Source organism: Chamaea fasciata, unplaced genomic scaffold (assembly GCF_029207755.1).
Source record: "Chamaea fasciata isolate MVZ Bird 193981 ecotype frontalis unplaced genomic scaffold, bChaFas1.0.hap1 SCAF_3, whole genome shotgun sequence".
Lineage (NCBI taxonomy): Eukaryota > Metazoa > Chordata > Aves > Passeriformes > Sylviidae > Chamaea > Chamaea fasciata.
In genome coordinates, this window is record NW_027094088.1 from 64,447,524 (window position 1) to 64,464,509 (window position 16,986).

At 36.6% G+C, this 16,986-nt stretch overlaps 1 protein-coding gene across 1 annotated transcript in view; it reads left to right on the forward strand.

Moving 5' to 3' along the window:
• Nucleotides 1-16,986, forward strand: part of MAN1A1 (mannosidase alpha class 1A member 1) — a 141,944-nt gene that overhangs the window by 38,428 nt on the left and 86,530 nt on the right. The window contains exon 3 of the mRNA XM_066179325.1: nt 8,117-8,232. Within this exon, the coding sequence (XP_066035422.1) occupies nt 8,117-8,232 (116 nt within the window). The remainder of the gene's footprint in view (nt 1-8,116; nt 8,233-16,986) is intronic.

The window sequence follows — 16,986 nt, forward strand, 5'->3', positions numbered from 1 at the left end:
TGCACCATTTGGCTAGCCCAAGGTAACATCAAAAATGTTAATAAGTAATTATTAGCTAGTTAGTTATTGGACTTCTTTTTGAGTTCTTGAAACCGGAGTAGTTTAGTTAACTTCAAGGTTGAGTTGTCATGTTTCTGTTTCCTTCTCTTCTCTAAAAATTAAAATTATTTATTGTCTTCAGGGGAATGATAGTTGTACAATTTAATATATTTGAGGAACTATTCTGTTTTCTTGCAGTACAATAAAATGGCATAAAATTTCTTGAAAATTAAAATGCTGAGTGAAGTTTAATTTGAAATCAGAAGTGGTATAAAAATTGCTAAGGTTTGAGTTAATAATATTGCATGGATTCGCAGAAAAAGCTGTAGATGTATTGACTTGTGAAATTCTTAAGCAGGACTTCTGTGGATCTTGCATAAGTTTAAGTCACTTCAAGCACCATTCTCTGTGAAACAGGACAGGTGTTGAATTGAAAAATAAAACTACATTTAAAGGCGTAGGAGCCAGAGTCAGTCTAAATGCAGATTGGTTTCTCATCACGGTCATCTGGCATAAGATCTCATTGCTGACAAGTTTTCCTTAGAAAGATCTTCAATCTTATTGATCTTGGTGCAAATCAAAATAAACATTAAGTCTCTTTCTGCTGGATTGCTTTACAGAATACCAAAGAGCAGCATATCTGCAAGCAGGTCTGCCTCATAAATTACCCTTGCCTGAATCCATAATTGCCTTTTGTTCTTTACAAACAAAACCTTGTTTCTGTAAGTGTCCTCAGATGATTAGATCTGATCTGTACCTTTATGTTTGAATTCAACATAAAACAATAAAAGGGTGATCTGTTTGTGTGTTGGGTTTCTTTCCTTCACGAAAGGACGGACAAGTTTCCTTATCTTCCTTGTTTCTTATTTTGAATTTTTTTTTAAATCGCAAATGGTTGACTAATTTAAGATTATTCTGAATTGTATTAGTGGAGAATAGGTTACTTTCAGCTCTGTGTCCTGTGAATTTCCTCCCAACCTTCAGAAATCAAATAAGACCTTCAGTTCATTGTCATCCATCATAACTATCTCAAATTTGCCAAGACTGTCTTTTCTTCTTGCTGCCAGATCTCAGTTGTTTTAAAAATACAAGTTTCGAATTGTCTAAGTATCAGTAAAATACAGCACGTTCCATTAAGCACTGTTTGATTTTAAACACTTCTCCTCCTTTGAATTAATTGGTGCATTTACATTGCTTTGCATACACTGAGAGTGGCTATTATGGGATAAAGACTTTTAGTATCTCTCTGTGAGGAACAGCAGAGTCCAGTGCTGTGTGGTGTATTAGTTACAGTACAGCCTTCCTGACACAGAAGGGGAGAGTTGTTTTCAAGTGATACTGCTTCTAACCTTATTTTTGAAAGTATAAATGCATGGCTCCTTTCTATCTCCATTTTGCAGGTAGATTATAATGACTGTTGTGTCTTGAAGGCGAGTCATAACTGTCATGCTGTGTTTCTCTGAAGGACAAAAACAAGATGGCATTTGAGAGGTGTAATTACACATAGATGTGGCTTGGGAAATATCATCATGAAATATAGACACTATACCTAGGCTAGGAGAAGAGGAAAATGGCCAGTGGGATGTTGATGGGAGAAAGGGTAAGGACAACCGGTGGTTCTAATTTTGGGGGAAGGAAAAGAACCTAGCTTTAGCACTTTGTACAAATTACTAGTAGTAGAGCTATTCTGTAGCTGAGGACTTCTTGCTGAACTTGGAAATTACTTTTTTTTTTTGTCCTAAACTCAAGCCATGAAAACAACTTGTGAAGGAACTGCCTTGATCTTGCTGGTATTCTGCAGGCAGTGTGTGTAGAAGGGTGTATGTGATAAGTTGAGAAAGTCTTTAGACTGGCAGACTGTAGATATATTCATGTTATGGGCAGAAGTTGCTTTCTCTCACATGTGCGCACCAAGAATAATATATTCTCAGAGAAACAGTGGAACATGTGAACTGAAATATTTCTCCTTGAAGCTAGTGCCACGTACATGCCTCTGACCATTGGCAATGTCTTTTCAGCACATCCCATGCAATGTTTTTATTTCCTTTGTATTTGCCATGTTAGGTTTTACTGTGTTGTAGCAACTATTTGAAAAGACAGAAATATTCTTACTGGTTTGATTTCATGAAGTGTGCAACTCTTTCTAGATTAATCAAATAAATTGGAATGGCTCAGCATCTGTTTGCACCAAATCTGTCCATTAGCAAAACAGGACAAATCTCCTTGTATGACTTCTTTTGTGAGTACTAATTGTTCTCTGACTATTCCTAGTAGAAAGTAGGCCCTGAGTAAGTGCTGATAGTTTTTAATACTTTAACCTTTATGTTCCAAGTTGCTTTTAACAATATTACCTAAAGCAAAGATTTATTAATCTACTTTGCTATTGCGCAAGTGGCGAAATCAAGATTTTGCCTTTTTTTTTAAAGCACTCCACCACCAACCCCTCAAACTGGGAGCTATTCCTCTCTAAGCCTTCTGAACTAATTTTAAAACTAATGAGTGTTGCTGCACTAGCAGAGAACTCTTTCTAGAAGTGCTTTCTGCACTTAAGTGACTGTAACTAAAGGGCTTTTTTAATTATCTGAAGCTGTGTTTCATGTGCAGTATTGCCAGTTTGATATTGTAATTTGTGAACATAGTATAATTAATCTCTGCAAGTGAAAAGGACCTTTTCTGGAGGCAAAAAGGAGGCATTTAATAAATACTCACAATCTGCAAACCCCAAAGTACTATAATTTAGTAAGATCCTGCTCCTCCCACTTTGAATTGTTTTTTGTTGGTTTTTTTTTTATGGAGTGTTGTTGTGTATGAATATTTTTAAAGCCTGCCAAAATTTATATCCAGAACTGTCTTGACAGTGTATAGCAATGTGTCTTTTCAAACTCTAAGTTTATTAATATAGCCTACGCAATTAATGTGTTTAAATAATATATTAAGTTAAATTGAAAGGATTCAAAATCTTATTCTTACCCCAGTCTTGTTTGTCTTCACTGTTCCTGCTATATTCCTTGAAATTTTGTGGTTTGGTATGTGGTTTTAATTTTGGAAGTAAGCCTGACATCTATCTCAACTAAATTAACTTGGGTAAAAAGTTAGCAGATATGTGGATGAATTACTCAACACAGCATTTTTGAGAGGAGGTCATGTTGCACAACAAAGATAAGTGTATTGTCTTTTTAGATTTCCAAAAAAAACATTTTTCAGGCTTATTACTGGCCTCTCACTGGAATCCATTGGTGCTGAGGCCACACTCTCAGATTACTCATCCCAACGCTGAAAACTCAAATGATCAGAGTGAAATTTGGCAGTGCAAATAAGTTACTTGGGGTAGCTTTGGCAATGGCAAACTGCAAACAGTTCCACAAAATCAGAAGGATTTCCCAACAGGTGATAGTTGCACTTAGAAAATGTTCCTAATTTAAACTGGCACTCACAGGAGATGTAATTCTGAATTAATACACAAAACAGGCAGACTTGAGCTCATAGTAAGTAGTAAAGCTTGACAACTTTCCAGAATGATATGTGGAGGTCCATAAAAAGTGGCATAGATGGGATGAAGAAAGATTTATTGTTCCTTGTGGGGAGTGATATCCTTTGTAAGGAAGGGGTGGAGGTAGCAAATTACTAGGCAGCATGTTCAAACAAAAGAAGGTGGTTTATAACAAAACATGTAGCTGAGCTGCACCGTGCCAGAAGTGTGGTGGATGCCAAAGGCATCTGCAGGAAGCACAGAGATAAGCAATGAGAGAAAAATTCTTTGAGCTTTATCAAATAATCAAAAACCAGAGCTGGCTCTAAAATGCACAGATGTATAAAATGCTGGAGATTTTGAAGAGAATTCTAGAAATTCCACTATACTATTTCATGTTACATATATGAAAAGCTAGAATTGTTAAAAATTGAATGAATTTTTCTTTCCCCACTCTTACCAGGTGCTTATAGTCACTGAAATTAAACGTATTAATATTGCTGAGGGTTTGCCAGTACTTGAGTCAAAGAATTTCATGTTTTGGCATAGCACACTTTAATAATTAATCACTCTTGACACTTTAAATTGCTAATGATATTGGATAGGAGCCTTTTCAGTGAACTTTAAATAAAGGAAAACACTGTTCTAAGATATGAGTCAGCTTTTGCAATGCTCCAAGAAACTTACAGCTCAAATCAAAATGTTACTTTAGTTGAACCTATATGTATTCTCTAATGCCAAGCTGGATGTTCAAGAGATAGGAGGAAATTGTAAGTGCACCAACATACGTTACTTCTGAAGTATTCAGACTGAGTATTTCAGACTCTTCTGGTCATATCCAAAAGCTTGGGCTAGACAAGTGAGAACTTTTTTTGGCACGTACTCCAAAAGGCTTGGCCATAAGCCAGTTGTGGTTCTTAAACCATATGGCCATATAAGCTCAGTCACAGAGCTGTGCTAATAAGGTTGTCATTCACATCCAGAGCAGTTCTCCCTGCAGTGGCATCCTAGAAACTCATATAAAGTTATTCATCCTCTGATCACTCTTCCTAATCTGCTCTTGCTGCCCAGTCCTGAGATGCTGCTCCATTCTCTAATGTAATGTCCTTTTTTTTAATTTGCATGCACATACACTGGCACTGTTAGATATTAAAAAGCAGTTTAAATGGGCTGACTATGCATTACTCAGAGGAGGTATAGGCTACCTGTGCTTTTTACATTATACTATTCTGAAATGCTGGGTAATAAGCCATTGCGGTTAATAGTCCACAAATCTTGTTAGCAATATGTTCTTTTTTTGTTTTCTTCCAGACCATTGCTTAAGATTTTAAGTGTTAAACTGGAAAGGAAGATCTATAGATGTTTCTCCATAGTGTACTGGAAATTTCATGTTGACTGATTTCTTTTGCATTCTTTTCAGTTAATAGTAGGCTATTTTATATGTTCTCTATTAATCCCTTGAAATAAATAATGCTGTTAATAAAGAGAAGAGATAAAAGCAAAGGGTTAACAGAAATAAAATGGAACATGTATGAGTACTTGGTCTGGAGGTTTTGGTAGAGATTAATAATTCTTCATTTTGGTAGGCTTGTACATCTGGTTATCTCTTTTATCATCAAAATTACTCCCTTTGAGCTTATGTTTTATGAGTTTCAAGTTCATTTTCTCTACCTTGAGTATATATATACTTTTTTTAAATTAACTGCAAAATATATCTTTATTTACCTGAGGTCTATTAATTTTATCCAAGTGTTGTTTGTGGTATCTTCTTCCTGCCTAGGGCAACTATGAAACTCCACCATGGAGACTGCAACTTTGCTGGCACTCTGTAACACGGTGCCCACTGTTAGTCAAATTTGTAGCAGTTCTGTAGGTGTATAGGAAAACAGTTCTCTTGTCCAAATATTCTGTGTTATGAGTGTGTACTGTAATTGCCTAGCAATAATCTTTGCTTCTTGTAGACCATGACTGCTGTGTAATTCCTTGGGAGTGTTGTGTAGGAACGAACAACAGTGATAACTGTATTTAATAATTTATGTGCTGTGCTTTGAGAAGCATAACTTAAATAGGCTTGGGAAATATTTGGTCTTATCCCATAATAAGAAATGTTCTTTTCATTTCTTTGCACTCCTTCCCCCACCACCACCACTAGTTTGTCTGACTGGTTATTAATGAGCTGTTCAGCATCACAATTTCCATACTACTCTCAAGTTTAAGTTATCCTGTTGGCTGACTTGGCACAAACTGCAGTTGGTCACAAGTCATAATTCTGGCCTCTAAACTGACTCTTTCTCTGTTCTTTTTTCTTTTATCAAGAACTCAGAAATACAGCTGTTTGAGACAAACTTGACTGATTGTCACATTGTTTTATTCAATTTTCTGGAGCCTTCAAACTAATAGCAGAGGTTATTTCAAATAAAGTAATATCTACTTGAGATTCTAGCTTTTTTTCCTGTCTGTGCTCTAAGAAGGCCACATAGGCCAGATTCAGGGAAAAAAAATCATAATCAGTAGGTGACTCCAAGAGCGATTTTTTCAATAAATTTTCTCCTCTTTTTCTTCTGACTTAGTAGTGGGTTGCAGCTCAAGTACTAATCCTTAAAATTGAAAGCTCAACTGTTTAGTGGTGGTATTAGTTGTATTACAAGAGGATTATCACAAAGAATGTCTTTGCATGATGAGCCTATCACAATCCACTGAAGCAAATCAGGTTATAGATGATTTTTCTGTAAGTAGAGCTCAGTTGTAAAGGTTCACTAGGATCTGCTTTTGTTGTATGCAGTTACCAGACATCTCCAGAGCTTTTGCAGTAGTGTTCTTGAGCAGATGTCCTCCAGCAGTTTTCCACTCTCACTTTCTCATAAGCTGAGGAAAAATATAAGTTGCTTAGCCAAGTTTAAAGGAATACTTTTCCTTTAATGTTAGAGAAGGGCAGCTGAGTTCCAAATAAGCTCTTGGAGGATATTATGTTGTTCTTACCGAGGTATGCTGCAGTTTCATTAGTGGAATGTCTGGAGGAAAATGTAGAGAATACTTCCTTCAGAGTAGGAAAGTGACATTCCAAAAATGGGTGGTATAAGCAGCTGCTAAAATAGAGAAGGTATCTGGTTCTGTTAAATGTACCAAATAACTGTTGTAGTAACCTCAAATAATTTTTTTTGTTTATGATGGTGGAAATGGAAAATTATTTTCTACCTGGAAGTTTAATTTAAGAAAGTGATGTCACTCCTGCTATACAGAGCTTTCCAATCACCTCTCTGTTTCATGTAGAAGCAGAAACCTATGATGGCAGTGAACACAAGAATTGACTGATATAGTAGCTTTCTGTCTTAAATATGAAAAATTGAATTCTGATATTTGATAAGTTTACAAAATTAAGTTTATTTTTTCATCAGGTATTTCAGAGACAAGATGATAATCAAGTTCCTTAATTAGTTGAAGCTACTATCTTCTTATTCCCCTGGTACAATCAATTCCGGAATGAGTAGTCAGCTATTCACCTGACTCATTAGTCCTGCTGAGGGAGACAGGGATTGGACCTAATGACTTTCACTGTTGATTGCAACCTAAATTTTTTTGTAATTACAAATGTTTACTTCTGTATAAGAGTCTTCTCTAAAATATAACCGTGGTTTTCCATTCATCATGAAAACTGCGAGAGCCAAGTAAGAAATATAGATTTTAGTAGAGTGATCAAAATTGAATTTTTGACATTATCCCATAAATTGGAATTGAAACTCCTCTTAGACAAAAATGGTGTTTTGAAAAGGTCAAGGTAAATTTGAAGTAAGCATGGGAAAGTATTTTGAGTGACTGTGTTTTCTTGAACCTCACTGTCCGCATTAACCTTTCAGTACAGGATGATGAACATTTAATCCATTCCAAAGCCAACATACTGATGATATTTCATCTTGTAGTGTTAGCTCAAGGCAAGCTCTTACCCAGCTCTGTAATGGAGGTAGAGGGGTGCCACTTTTGCAGATCACCAGGGCCTTGCTCTGAAAGCCAGTGCCTTGCAGCCCCTCCTGAGCTGACAAATCCATGTGTGCAAGTTTGCCTTTGCCTCCCCCAGTGCTATCTTGTGCAGGTAACACAGTGGTGCACAATATCAGAAAAATTGTTTTCCACAAACTGTACTTCTTAAAGGGCTTTCCTAAGTGACATGGGATCAGTACTCACCAGCTTCTTAAAGTTCTATGTATATTATTGAGTGTAAAAACAAGAAAGCAATTGTTTGCTTTCATTACAAACTGGAAGAAATGGGAATTTCTCAGTTACTGAGACTTACTGGGTTTTATGTCATTTTACGCTGAACTGTTCTATCAGTGGTTTAAAATGCAAAATTATGGTGGAAAATACAGTGCATTAGAGCAGCTCTTCAAAAGTTCATTAGTAGAGGAAATACTTAAATATTATGATGTTGTGTTGTGGCATGAGAATCAAAGTAAGGGCTGTGAATTACTAGTTACCACTTGAATGCTTATGCACCCAGTTTTTAATTGGATTAATTGAAATTGGATTTTGAAATTAGAATTAATTTAAATTAATTAGATCTAACTGAAAAGTCTTCTGTTGGAAAGTAAATCACTGGTTTTTCATGTATTTCAGGTAACATACAAGGAGCAACAATTGTGGATGCCCTTGATACACTATACATCATGGAAATGAAAGAGGAGTTCAAGGAAGCCAAGGAGTGGGTTGAAAAAAACTTGGATTTCAATGTGGTAAGGAGCATTGCTGATTAACATTTAATGCTCTGTTTAGTCTCTAGGGGTTCAACTGAGGACTGGGTTCTAGTACTACAAGCATGATGCAAGGCTAAAGAATTTAGATCATTGATAGTTAGAACAAGGCAGGAAACTGGAGGTAGGAAATTTGCTGCTCTGCTTATATGCTTTTTCAATCAGAGAGATTTAGGTAGATGGAAGTCAATGATCTGGACCAAAGGAAGGAAAAAAGAAATAGAGTATTTGCCACTGTAAGGTGAAAAACTGCCTTTTCAGCTTTTCTGGATAGAAGAATTGGGACCCTTCAAGCATTAACTTTTTCGTTATATAAACCTTTTACGTTTTCATTTTATGAAATCTTCCACAGATTTTACTTGTGTTTAGAGAAAGGTACATGCCATACATGCTACTTACATACATGCCATACATACTGAGTTCCTTTGTCTACTCCAGTAAAGTTGAGTATCATGAGTTAGGCTGAACTACTGGCACAACAGAACTGCTTTAGTCTTACGAAGCATCAGGTCTTCACAGCTGCATGTACAAATCACCCTATTAAGTGGCAAATATGCAGCTGAGGTTCATTATTGAAGCTTTTATTCTAGAAAGGCCTTGAACAAGCAGGAACCTCTTCAATTAAATTGAGAAGTCTTGGGTTTGGTATTTTTTCTTTTTTATCTTTTTGGGACAGAAGCTTTATTGTTGGATATAGAGAGCTGATGAAGCACCTCTGATCAGTGTAGTAAAGTAAGCACAGTACACTAAGCACTTAAAGGCTCTTGTAGTTGACATGCTTAATGTTAGAAACACTTTCTGAAAACAAAGTACTCTTTCTAATAAGTTATGCAAAATTCAGGTTTAATCAGGTTCTCTTCCATGCTTGAGAATTAATTATCCTTTTAAGAAGGAGTTAGTAAGAGTGGATATTACATAGTTTATATAAGCAGTAATTTAGTATGCATTTATATTTACATTTATAATGTAAATAGAGGATATTAAACAGTGCTCCTGCATAGTGTCAGAAGACTGAATGACACACTAACCTTATTTTGTCCATAAGAATTTTTTTTCCTAAAGGTGTTTTTGTAATACAAATTTCCTGTCTAATTAGCTTGGTATTATCAAGATATTTAGAAAACAGGATAAGACAACAGAAAATAACAAACTCCACTCAAAATGTTGACCTGAGCTCTACTTGGAGGAACACTGTAAAGTGTTGTAGAGTGATTTACATTATTAACATGAAAGTCTTTCAGTTTACATAAATCTTGCTATATTTGGTACTGGAAACTTATAGATGGTATTGGCTACATTTCCTCTTTTTTTCTCAGTAATGCTTATAAGCAAGAAAATGTCAGGAATTTTGTATTGCATTAGTTGGTCAATGAAAGAGTCAAGGAGATTTACCAAAGCAGCTTCACAGATAACACTGACGTGCGTCACTAACAGTATATTGTAACTGATACTCCCGTAAATAGCAGCTTGGAATTCAACACCTCACAAAATTATTTTCATAATACTTCATAATCATATATGACTGAATTTCACAATGGCACCAGCAGCGCATAGATGAATTTTCGCAAACTGGAACAAGGAAATTAAAATAAATAACTGCAATGCCAAATTTAATAATGGATGTCCATTTGTTTAATGGCTGGATTGTTGGAAGCTACTCTACTTGCACTTTTGTTTAGTTTTCCAGTTTAAGTGTAGGTTTTAGGTTCAAATACCATTTTGTATTCATATCTTACAGTTCAAAGAACAGCAGTTCTCTTTTGTGTTTAAGCATTTATCATGTATCAGGCCTTACGTGACATCATCTGCAAAAATGGTATGTACACTGTTACTTGCTTCTGTTTTAGAAACCTTGGTCCTGTGAAAGTGATTCATTTGGAATAATTGACACACTGACATATCCTTAAGAGTTATTTCTTCTGAGTAGTATGAACTTGTATTTGATGTTTCTGATCATTTCCTGGGCAGCAGCTGCTTAATCAGCATATTTGGCCTTTAATTGCATAAATAGGGTAAGTTTTTCTCTTCATTTATTCTTAGAACCATGTCTTTCAAATCTTTAATTTTCTTTAGGATGTTCTTTACAAAAATTGCTGTGACTGTATTCTGTAGCAGAATTTTTTCACCTTATGTTCTATGTCAATGCAGCTGGATAAAGGAAAATTTTACAAATTCTAGAAGATACTCATCAAACTATTTGGCCAGCATTCACACCACTCTCAACACCTGATCATAAAAGTTTTCTAATGTCACTTTGTAAAGTAGGCACTAGTTTATCTGCATGAAAGGATTTGTGGAATAAAGATGATTTAATGGGAAATGGCAACGTCTCTTTATGCATTAGATTTCAATCTCGCAGTTCAATGAATTAGGTGTCAGGGTTGCTCTTCTTTACCTTTCCAAAGATAGGTTTTGATTTTGAAGGAAAATTCTGGTTAAGTCAGCGACACCTTTCTTGGCGAACTTGTGCATTTTAGTGAGCTTGTCAGAGGATATGTTTAGAAGCTTTCCCTTTTGGAGTATAACACAGGCTATTTTCATTACAGCTGTAGCTGGAAGCCTTGTGATTTTATAACTGAGATATCCACGTTGCTATGCTTGGAGCTTTTTTATGTCATAACTGCTGACATTTTTTTTATTTGAAACCTTGCTGAAGTTTCAGCTAAGCTGAGCCATTCCTTCAGGAATTAAGTTGCATTTTCTGATTCTGTCAATATTATAAGAGATGTAGACATACTTGTACCTCTGGAAAGAGTTGGCATTTGCAGTGGCTAAATCCATGGTCTTAGCTTTGAGTATCAGCATGGATATGTGCTCTGTTCTCTGTTAAATCACTTCATCTCTGTGGGGGATTCATCTTCAGTCTTCTAATTAATATAGCCAAGCCTTTGTTCTGACCTCCCCACACAGGCTGCTGCCCACACGCCCCTTCACAGTGCACAGCCCAAGGCTGCAGCTGGGCTGGGCCGTGGAGCAGCAGGTTACAAGGGAGGAAAAGGGAACCAGACCTTCATGGGATCTTTAGGGAGCTTGGCTGTTCCCTAGCTGCAACTACGCATTGTTGTCTGCTCCTCTGCTCTTACTTTTTCTTGTTTCAGAAGCTACACACACACACACACAGAGCTTTCTGAAAGTGTTTCTGTACCACCACCCCACTTCTGCTTCACACTGAGGAGGAAAACTTGGTCTCTGCAGTCCAAGAGCCACATAACATTGAATACATGCCTGGGAAGAGAGAGAGAGAGGAAGAGGGACCTTAATGAGGCAAATGAAGGGGTCAGGTGTCAGGGAGTAGGGGTGCAGGGGCAGAGCCACATGGCACAGCAGTGAAGGTTTGGGAGTTGTTACGTATTGGAATTGATGGTGCTCTGCATCTACACCCAAACACATCCCAGTATCTTTAGGATGAGTGACTAAGTGATCCATCCCCCTCTTCAGCCCTGCTAAACTCCCTCCATGCAAAAGGGCGATCTTGCCTGTACTGCCTGCTGGGTGCAGTCCTTGGTCTACATGGCGTCCTAAAGCATGTCTGGACATTGACTGGAACAACAGGGGCCTGCACCAAGAGCAGAAAGTGTTAGCAATCAAGTTGTACATGGGACAGGGCTTGAATTCATACCGTGACCGACTGACCAGCAATCTGATGGAAGTGTAGCCAGACAGGATCAGAATGGGAACAAGGTATGGAGCAGAAAGCCATGCACTTGTTCGGATAAGAGGGAAATTGGGAAGGTATGAAGACCATTTCATTATTTGCTCTCAAAGACAGGTGCTAATGAATTGAAGAACTGCATAAAGAGAAGGGAAAAAGTAAGAAGTTGAGGGTACCCCTCTGTCTTTTGTCCTACCAATGCTCTTAAGAAAAGATGTTTAGAGGTCAGTTGGTCACTGTATCTGTTTTTATATGCCACTTTTGAAGCTTGAAGGCTAACCTATCCCTTCTGATTTTCATCTTTGTTCTTAGCTCAGCAAATCTGAGTATCTATTAAAGAGGTTTTGTCAGCAGCCTCCTGCAACCTAGAAGTTTTGTGAGTGATATGTCTATTATTTGGGAACTGGAAAAGAACTGGTAAAAGTAGAGAAATTTGAAGTTATGGGTTTTTTCTCTACTGTCGTGTATACACTAGCATACTCCCTTTCCAAGGTCCCAGAATAACAAATATTATTTGCATCTGTAATAAATAAAGCTTCCAGCATTTATCATTGACTCAGCTGTATTTGTGGTGTGGCAATCAGTAACAGGACAGACTTCCAGACTTCAGTTTGCTTATTTCAAACTTCAGCATTTACAAATCTAAATCCTACTATTCTCAAACTGTAGATATTATGGTTGACTTGTAATTGTATTTAACAATCCCCAACCTAATGTTCTGACTTGAACATTATAGTTTTTTGGCTCTTTATTCTTTGTGTTTTTCCCCTTCAAGTGAGAAAAGCAGAAAGTTTCCTAATACAACAATTTAGAACAGCTTTCCCATTAAAAAAAAAAAAAAAAGGAAAAAAGTTGTGTGGGAGGTGTGAGTAAATGTATAATGGGTCGGAGAGAAATCTTAAGAAAGCCAGCTGTTGAAAATGGTTCTTTAGTTTGTGGGACTATCTGATTACTAGTTTGCCACATAACTTATTAGTACATTCCAAATTCCAGACTTCAAAGTGACTTGATTTTGTTTTGATTATGTGTAAGAACCTATTTTGATGGGCTAAAAGGAGATCCTGCAAATTCATTACTAAACGCAGTTCTTTTGCTGCTATAGTTCATTAGTGCCTTCAGTAGCACTTTATTTTTTTTCCTGTTGAAGATCTTGCGGTTTGCCATGCAGGGACTTCAGCAAGGTTAAATAACATGTTATGCAATAATCAGGCTTTGACACTTGCGATAAAAAGGTTGCTAAGATTGTTTCTCATGTCTTCAGGAACTGAATATTTTAGCAAGCTGCCAGTAACTTTCATTTGTGGAATATGAATGAAACTTATTTTCCCCATAATTGCAAGTAATTAAAATCTTGCCTAATCACAATAGCTGAAAGTGAGCTGTTGTAATACTATCAATGACTCTATCGTACTTCCTGGGCTGCTTGAAAATGCTAGGATTTGTTGCTGTTCCCAACCTTTGTGCTTTAACAGGGGAATATTATTATTTAATAGTAATAATAATTACAAGTTCATCTCATTTCACAGGAAATGTGGGCCCTTTGTGTCCACTTTTTAGTCTAGAATTATACACCTTATTCAGCATTGTTCAATATAGGGTCCCTGGTGTTCTCTTGCACAGCTTGTTGAACTGCAGGATACGGGCTGCTTGCCACAGCCTGTGTGTGTGGGGGGAGTTGCTGTATTCCTTCTACACAGGAGCAATAGATGAAAATGCAGTTGAGGTGACTGAAGTTCTGTACACTCTTGATGATGCAAGAACAGGATAAGCAAAGGAAAGAAAGTTTAGGAAGGAATCTTTACCCTAAAGAAGACTTAAACAAATTATATGTTAGGATTTGTGGTGTTATTTTTTGTTATTTTTATAAAAACTAAGAAAGTAAGCTCTTTATCAAATATAAATTAAGGTGACTTGATTATTGGAAATGCATTCCTGTGTAAAGATGAATGGTGACTTGATTATTGGGAATTAATTGTGTAAAGAGCACACAGTATTTTTTCCAGTTGAATTTTGAATGGCAGAACATGTAACCAGTGCTGCTGGTGAGTGCCAGGTGGAACCTAACACTGGATAAATAAAATATTTTTGTGTTTCAAATGTTGTGTTTATAAGGGAGGGTGACTTCCCATGAGAAAATACAGATGGAAATTGTTTCAGCCTTGGTCTATGAATCGTGGAGAGGAAGATTATCCGGAATGAGATGCATTTAGGAAATTATCCAGAAGGATATGAATAGTGATTTTTGGGAAGCTGGAGAAGTTCAATAGGCAAAGGCCTCCAGGAGAGCCCAGTTTGAAGTAGTTTGTTGTCTGAACAATGTTTTCAGTATTAAGTTCAGTATAACAGTTGTTTGAAGCCTCAGTAGTTTACAAGTTGTAGTCTTAATCCTCTGGTTTATGGAAGGATGAGGAAAGTTTAGTGGTGAGATGCAGCTGAGATCAAATTGGCCCTGTCATAGATTTGCAAATAAAACAGAAATTCAGAGTAACACGGGCTAACTAATAAAGGTCTTGGCACTTTATTCTGCCTGCCCCCTCCCCATTTGGTTATATTTGCTGCTTTTTGACAATGGACCTTGCTGAGGCATTGTCACTCTCCCTTTCTTTAAAAGGAGTTAGTATAATGGATTTTCTAGTTATATCTGTAATTTTCTCCAGCATCTTGAGTGTTTGAGCTATGGGTTTTCTTCTACTTAAAAAGCAATTTTAACATTACTTCAGTCTTATGTGTCTAGCCAGCAATGTAAAGGATGTTGTATGTCTTTGTCAAAATAATTTCATCTTTAGAAGCTAATCAAGGAAACCAGATGAAATTCCTGAAACTTGTCACAGCTTTGCACTTTGACCACATATTGGATTCATACATTGCTTCTTGTTTTCTATTTTTTCTCACGTACAGTGATCAGAAGTCAGTTTCTCTGGATCTTGTATAGTACTTGGGTGATTCCATTTATGGTTCAAATAGTGAATGATAAATTACTGAATAAATATAAGATGAAAGGCCTAATTACTTGCATTCAGCAATTAACATAAAAGCCCTGGACTTAAAACAAAAACATGTTCTTCCCAATACACGTAATTCTTTTCCAAGTATCTACAGACTTTCAGAATGCTTTCTAAAAGGGAGGCCTGCAAATACCAGATCAAACTGATGTTTAGATGTTAGCACAGACGTGTCCTAGCAAAGGTGTTTCAGATATTCTTATACACGGCACGGTCTATTTGGGGTACTAATGTAAAGACCATAAAATTAGAAGTTATATTGATCCAGTTGTTCAGAGCTGTTTTTTACACTTGGTACCTTAAAAAAGGAACATCGTGGTCATCTTGAAATATACACGTCCAGTCACTTCACCTTACAGGATTTCCATTAAAAATAATGGCATTAATTCAGCCACTTCTCAGATTTGCTATGCAAGTTATACAATAACTGCTTGAAGAAGAAGGCTAAATTTAAAATAAAAAGTGATTCTCACCTCTACAGATGGTGAAGGAGAAATTTTGGAAAGTTCAGATGAACATTTTTCTGATGTATTTTGATACTGTTAAATGGATCATAAGGTATTCATACACAGCTTGATCTGAGAGCAAAATAAAAAATAGTATTGCCTACTTAGAATTTGATTGCTGAGTAGAAATCTATAGACTTATTTGTGCAAACTGTATGTGCATGATTAAATATATGAAAAGAGGGTAATGATCAGGGTGTGGCAGCTTCAGTGTGTTACATCATACAAAACTTTTAAAATCAAACCAGGAAGAAGGGTAAAGTTGGTGTAGCAGAAATCTTCTACTTTTAGGGCAAGTTCATTTTTCTTAATAAACTACTTCTTCACATAATCTTTCCATGCAGAGATGTTTTCTTGACATGACATTATAAAACTTAAATTGTTTTGCCAATTACTGTTATTTGTGTGCTGAGAATAATACTAACCTGGTACAGTGAGTTTTAAGAGTAACTATGTTATCAGGCATACAGCTTTCAAATCTACCATTAATGAAATGACTGTTAGAGTGTTTGTCTGCTTCAGTGACTTGCAAAAAGATTTTGGTAAGAGGCAAGTATTTCAAATGAAGGTTCAGAGGTTCAAGTGACCTATTGGAAATCTGATAACATTAGAACAATGGTTGCCCTCAAGAAATGTCCTGAAAGATCACCCCTTCAACACATATTCAGTATTACAGTGCAAGGAATCTTTGTGGCTCGACAATAAAACCTTTATTCGCATCACTTCCAAGTAGTCTTGTCTGTAACTGATTTCCAGAAGCAGATGTCAGTGCACGCATACTGAGCCTTCCTTAAAGGGTCTTTGCACTCCTTGAAAGATAGCAATGGTTTTGTGAGTTAAGTGGTCGTATTTAAATCCAGAAAGGCAAAATGTAAAGTTCTGGAGACAAAATATTCAGGTCATACACCACTCAATTTACTTCAAGCAATTGAAAATCAAAAAGTAATTTAATTCAGTTCTCAAAGGAAACACAAGTGTCTGGGATATCTGATTAACTTATTTCCTCATCTGACACCTACCTCTTTACAGCTTCAACCTTCCCACATCAAAGAAAGGTACTTGACATGTGCTAAGGCTCAGGATTGAAATGGAAAGAATCTGAACTTCTGAAGAAGGTTCACGTATTCATATTCTCATGCTATTCATAGGAATTTCAGCTAGCTCAGTCTCCAGGGAAGAGAAGCCGTTCCTTTCACTCATCTCCCACCTGATCCTTTCTTCAATCAGATCAGGTCAGATCAGCCTTTCTTTAGTCAGATCAGTTCTCTAGTAGTAGCTGTCTTATACGTTGGATTTGAAGGCTGAAGTCTGTATTTAATGTACATGTACTGTAGTTCCTACACAGGTAGCCTGCTTAGCAGGCAAACAGGTGCATCATCTAGTTAGTTCAGATTTCTAAAGGGTTTAAATGTTTTTAAATCCCCCTCCCCAGATTTAATGTGGATCAGGGCATAATAAAAAAGCCTGCACAGGAATGTTAAAGTTGAGGTGAGTACCTGTTTCCATTTACCTTATTGCTGCATTCAGTGAGACAATGACCGAACACTTGGAAAGACAAATAGCAGATTTTGGAAAC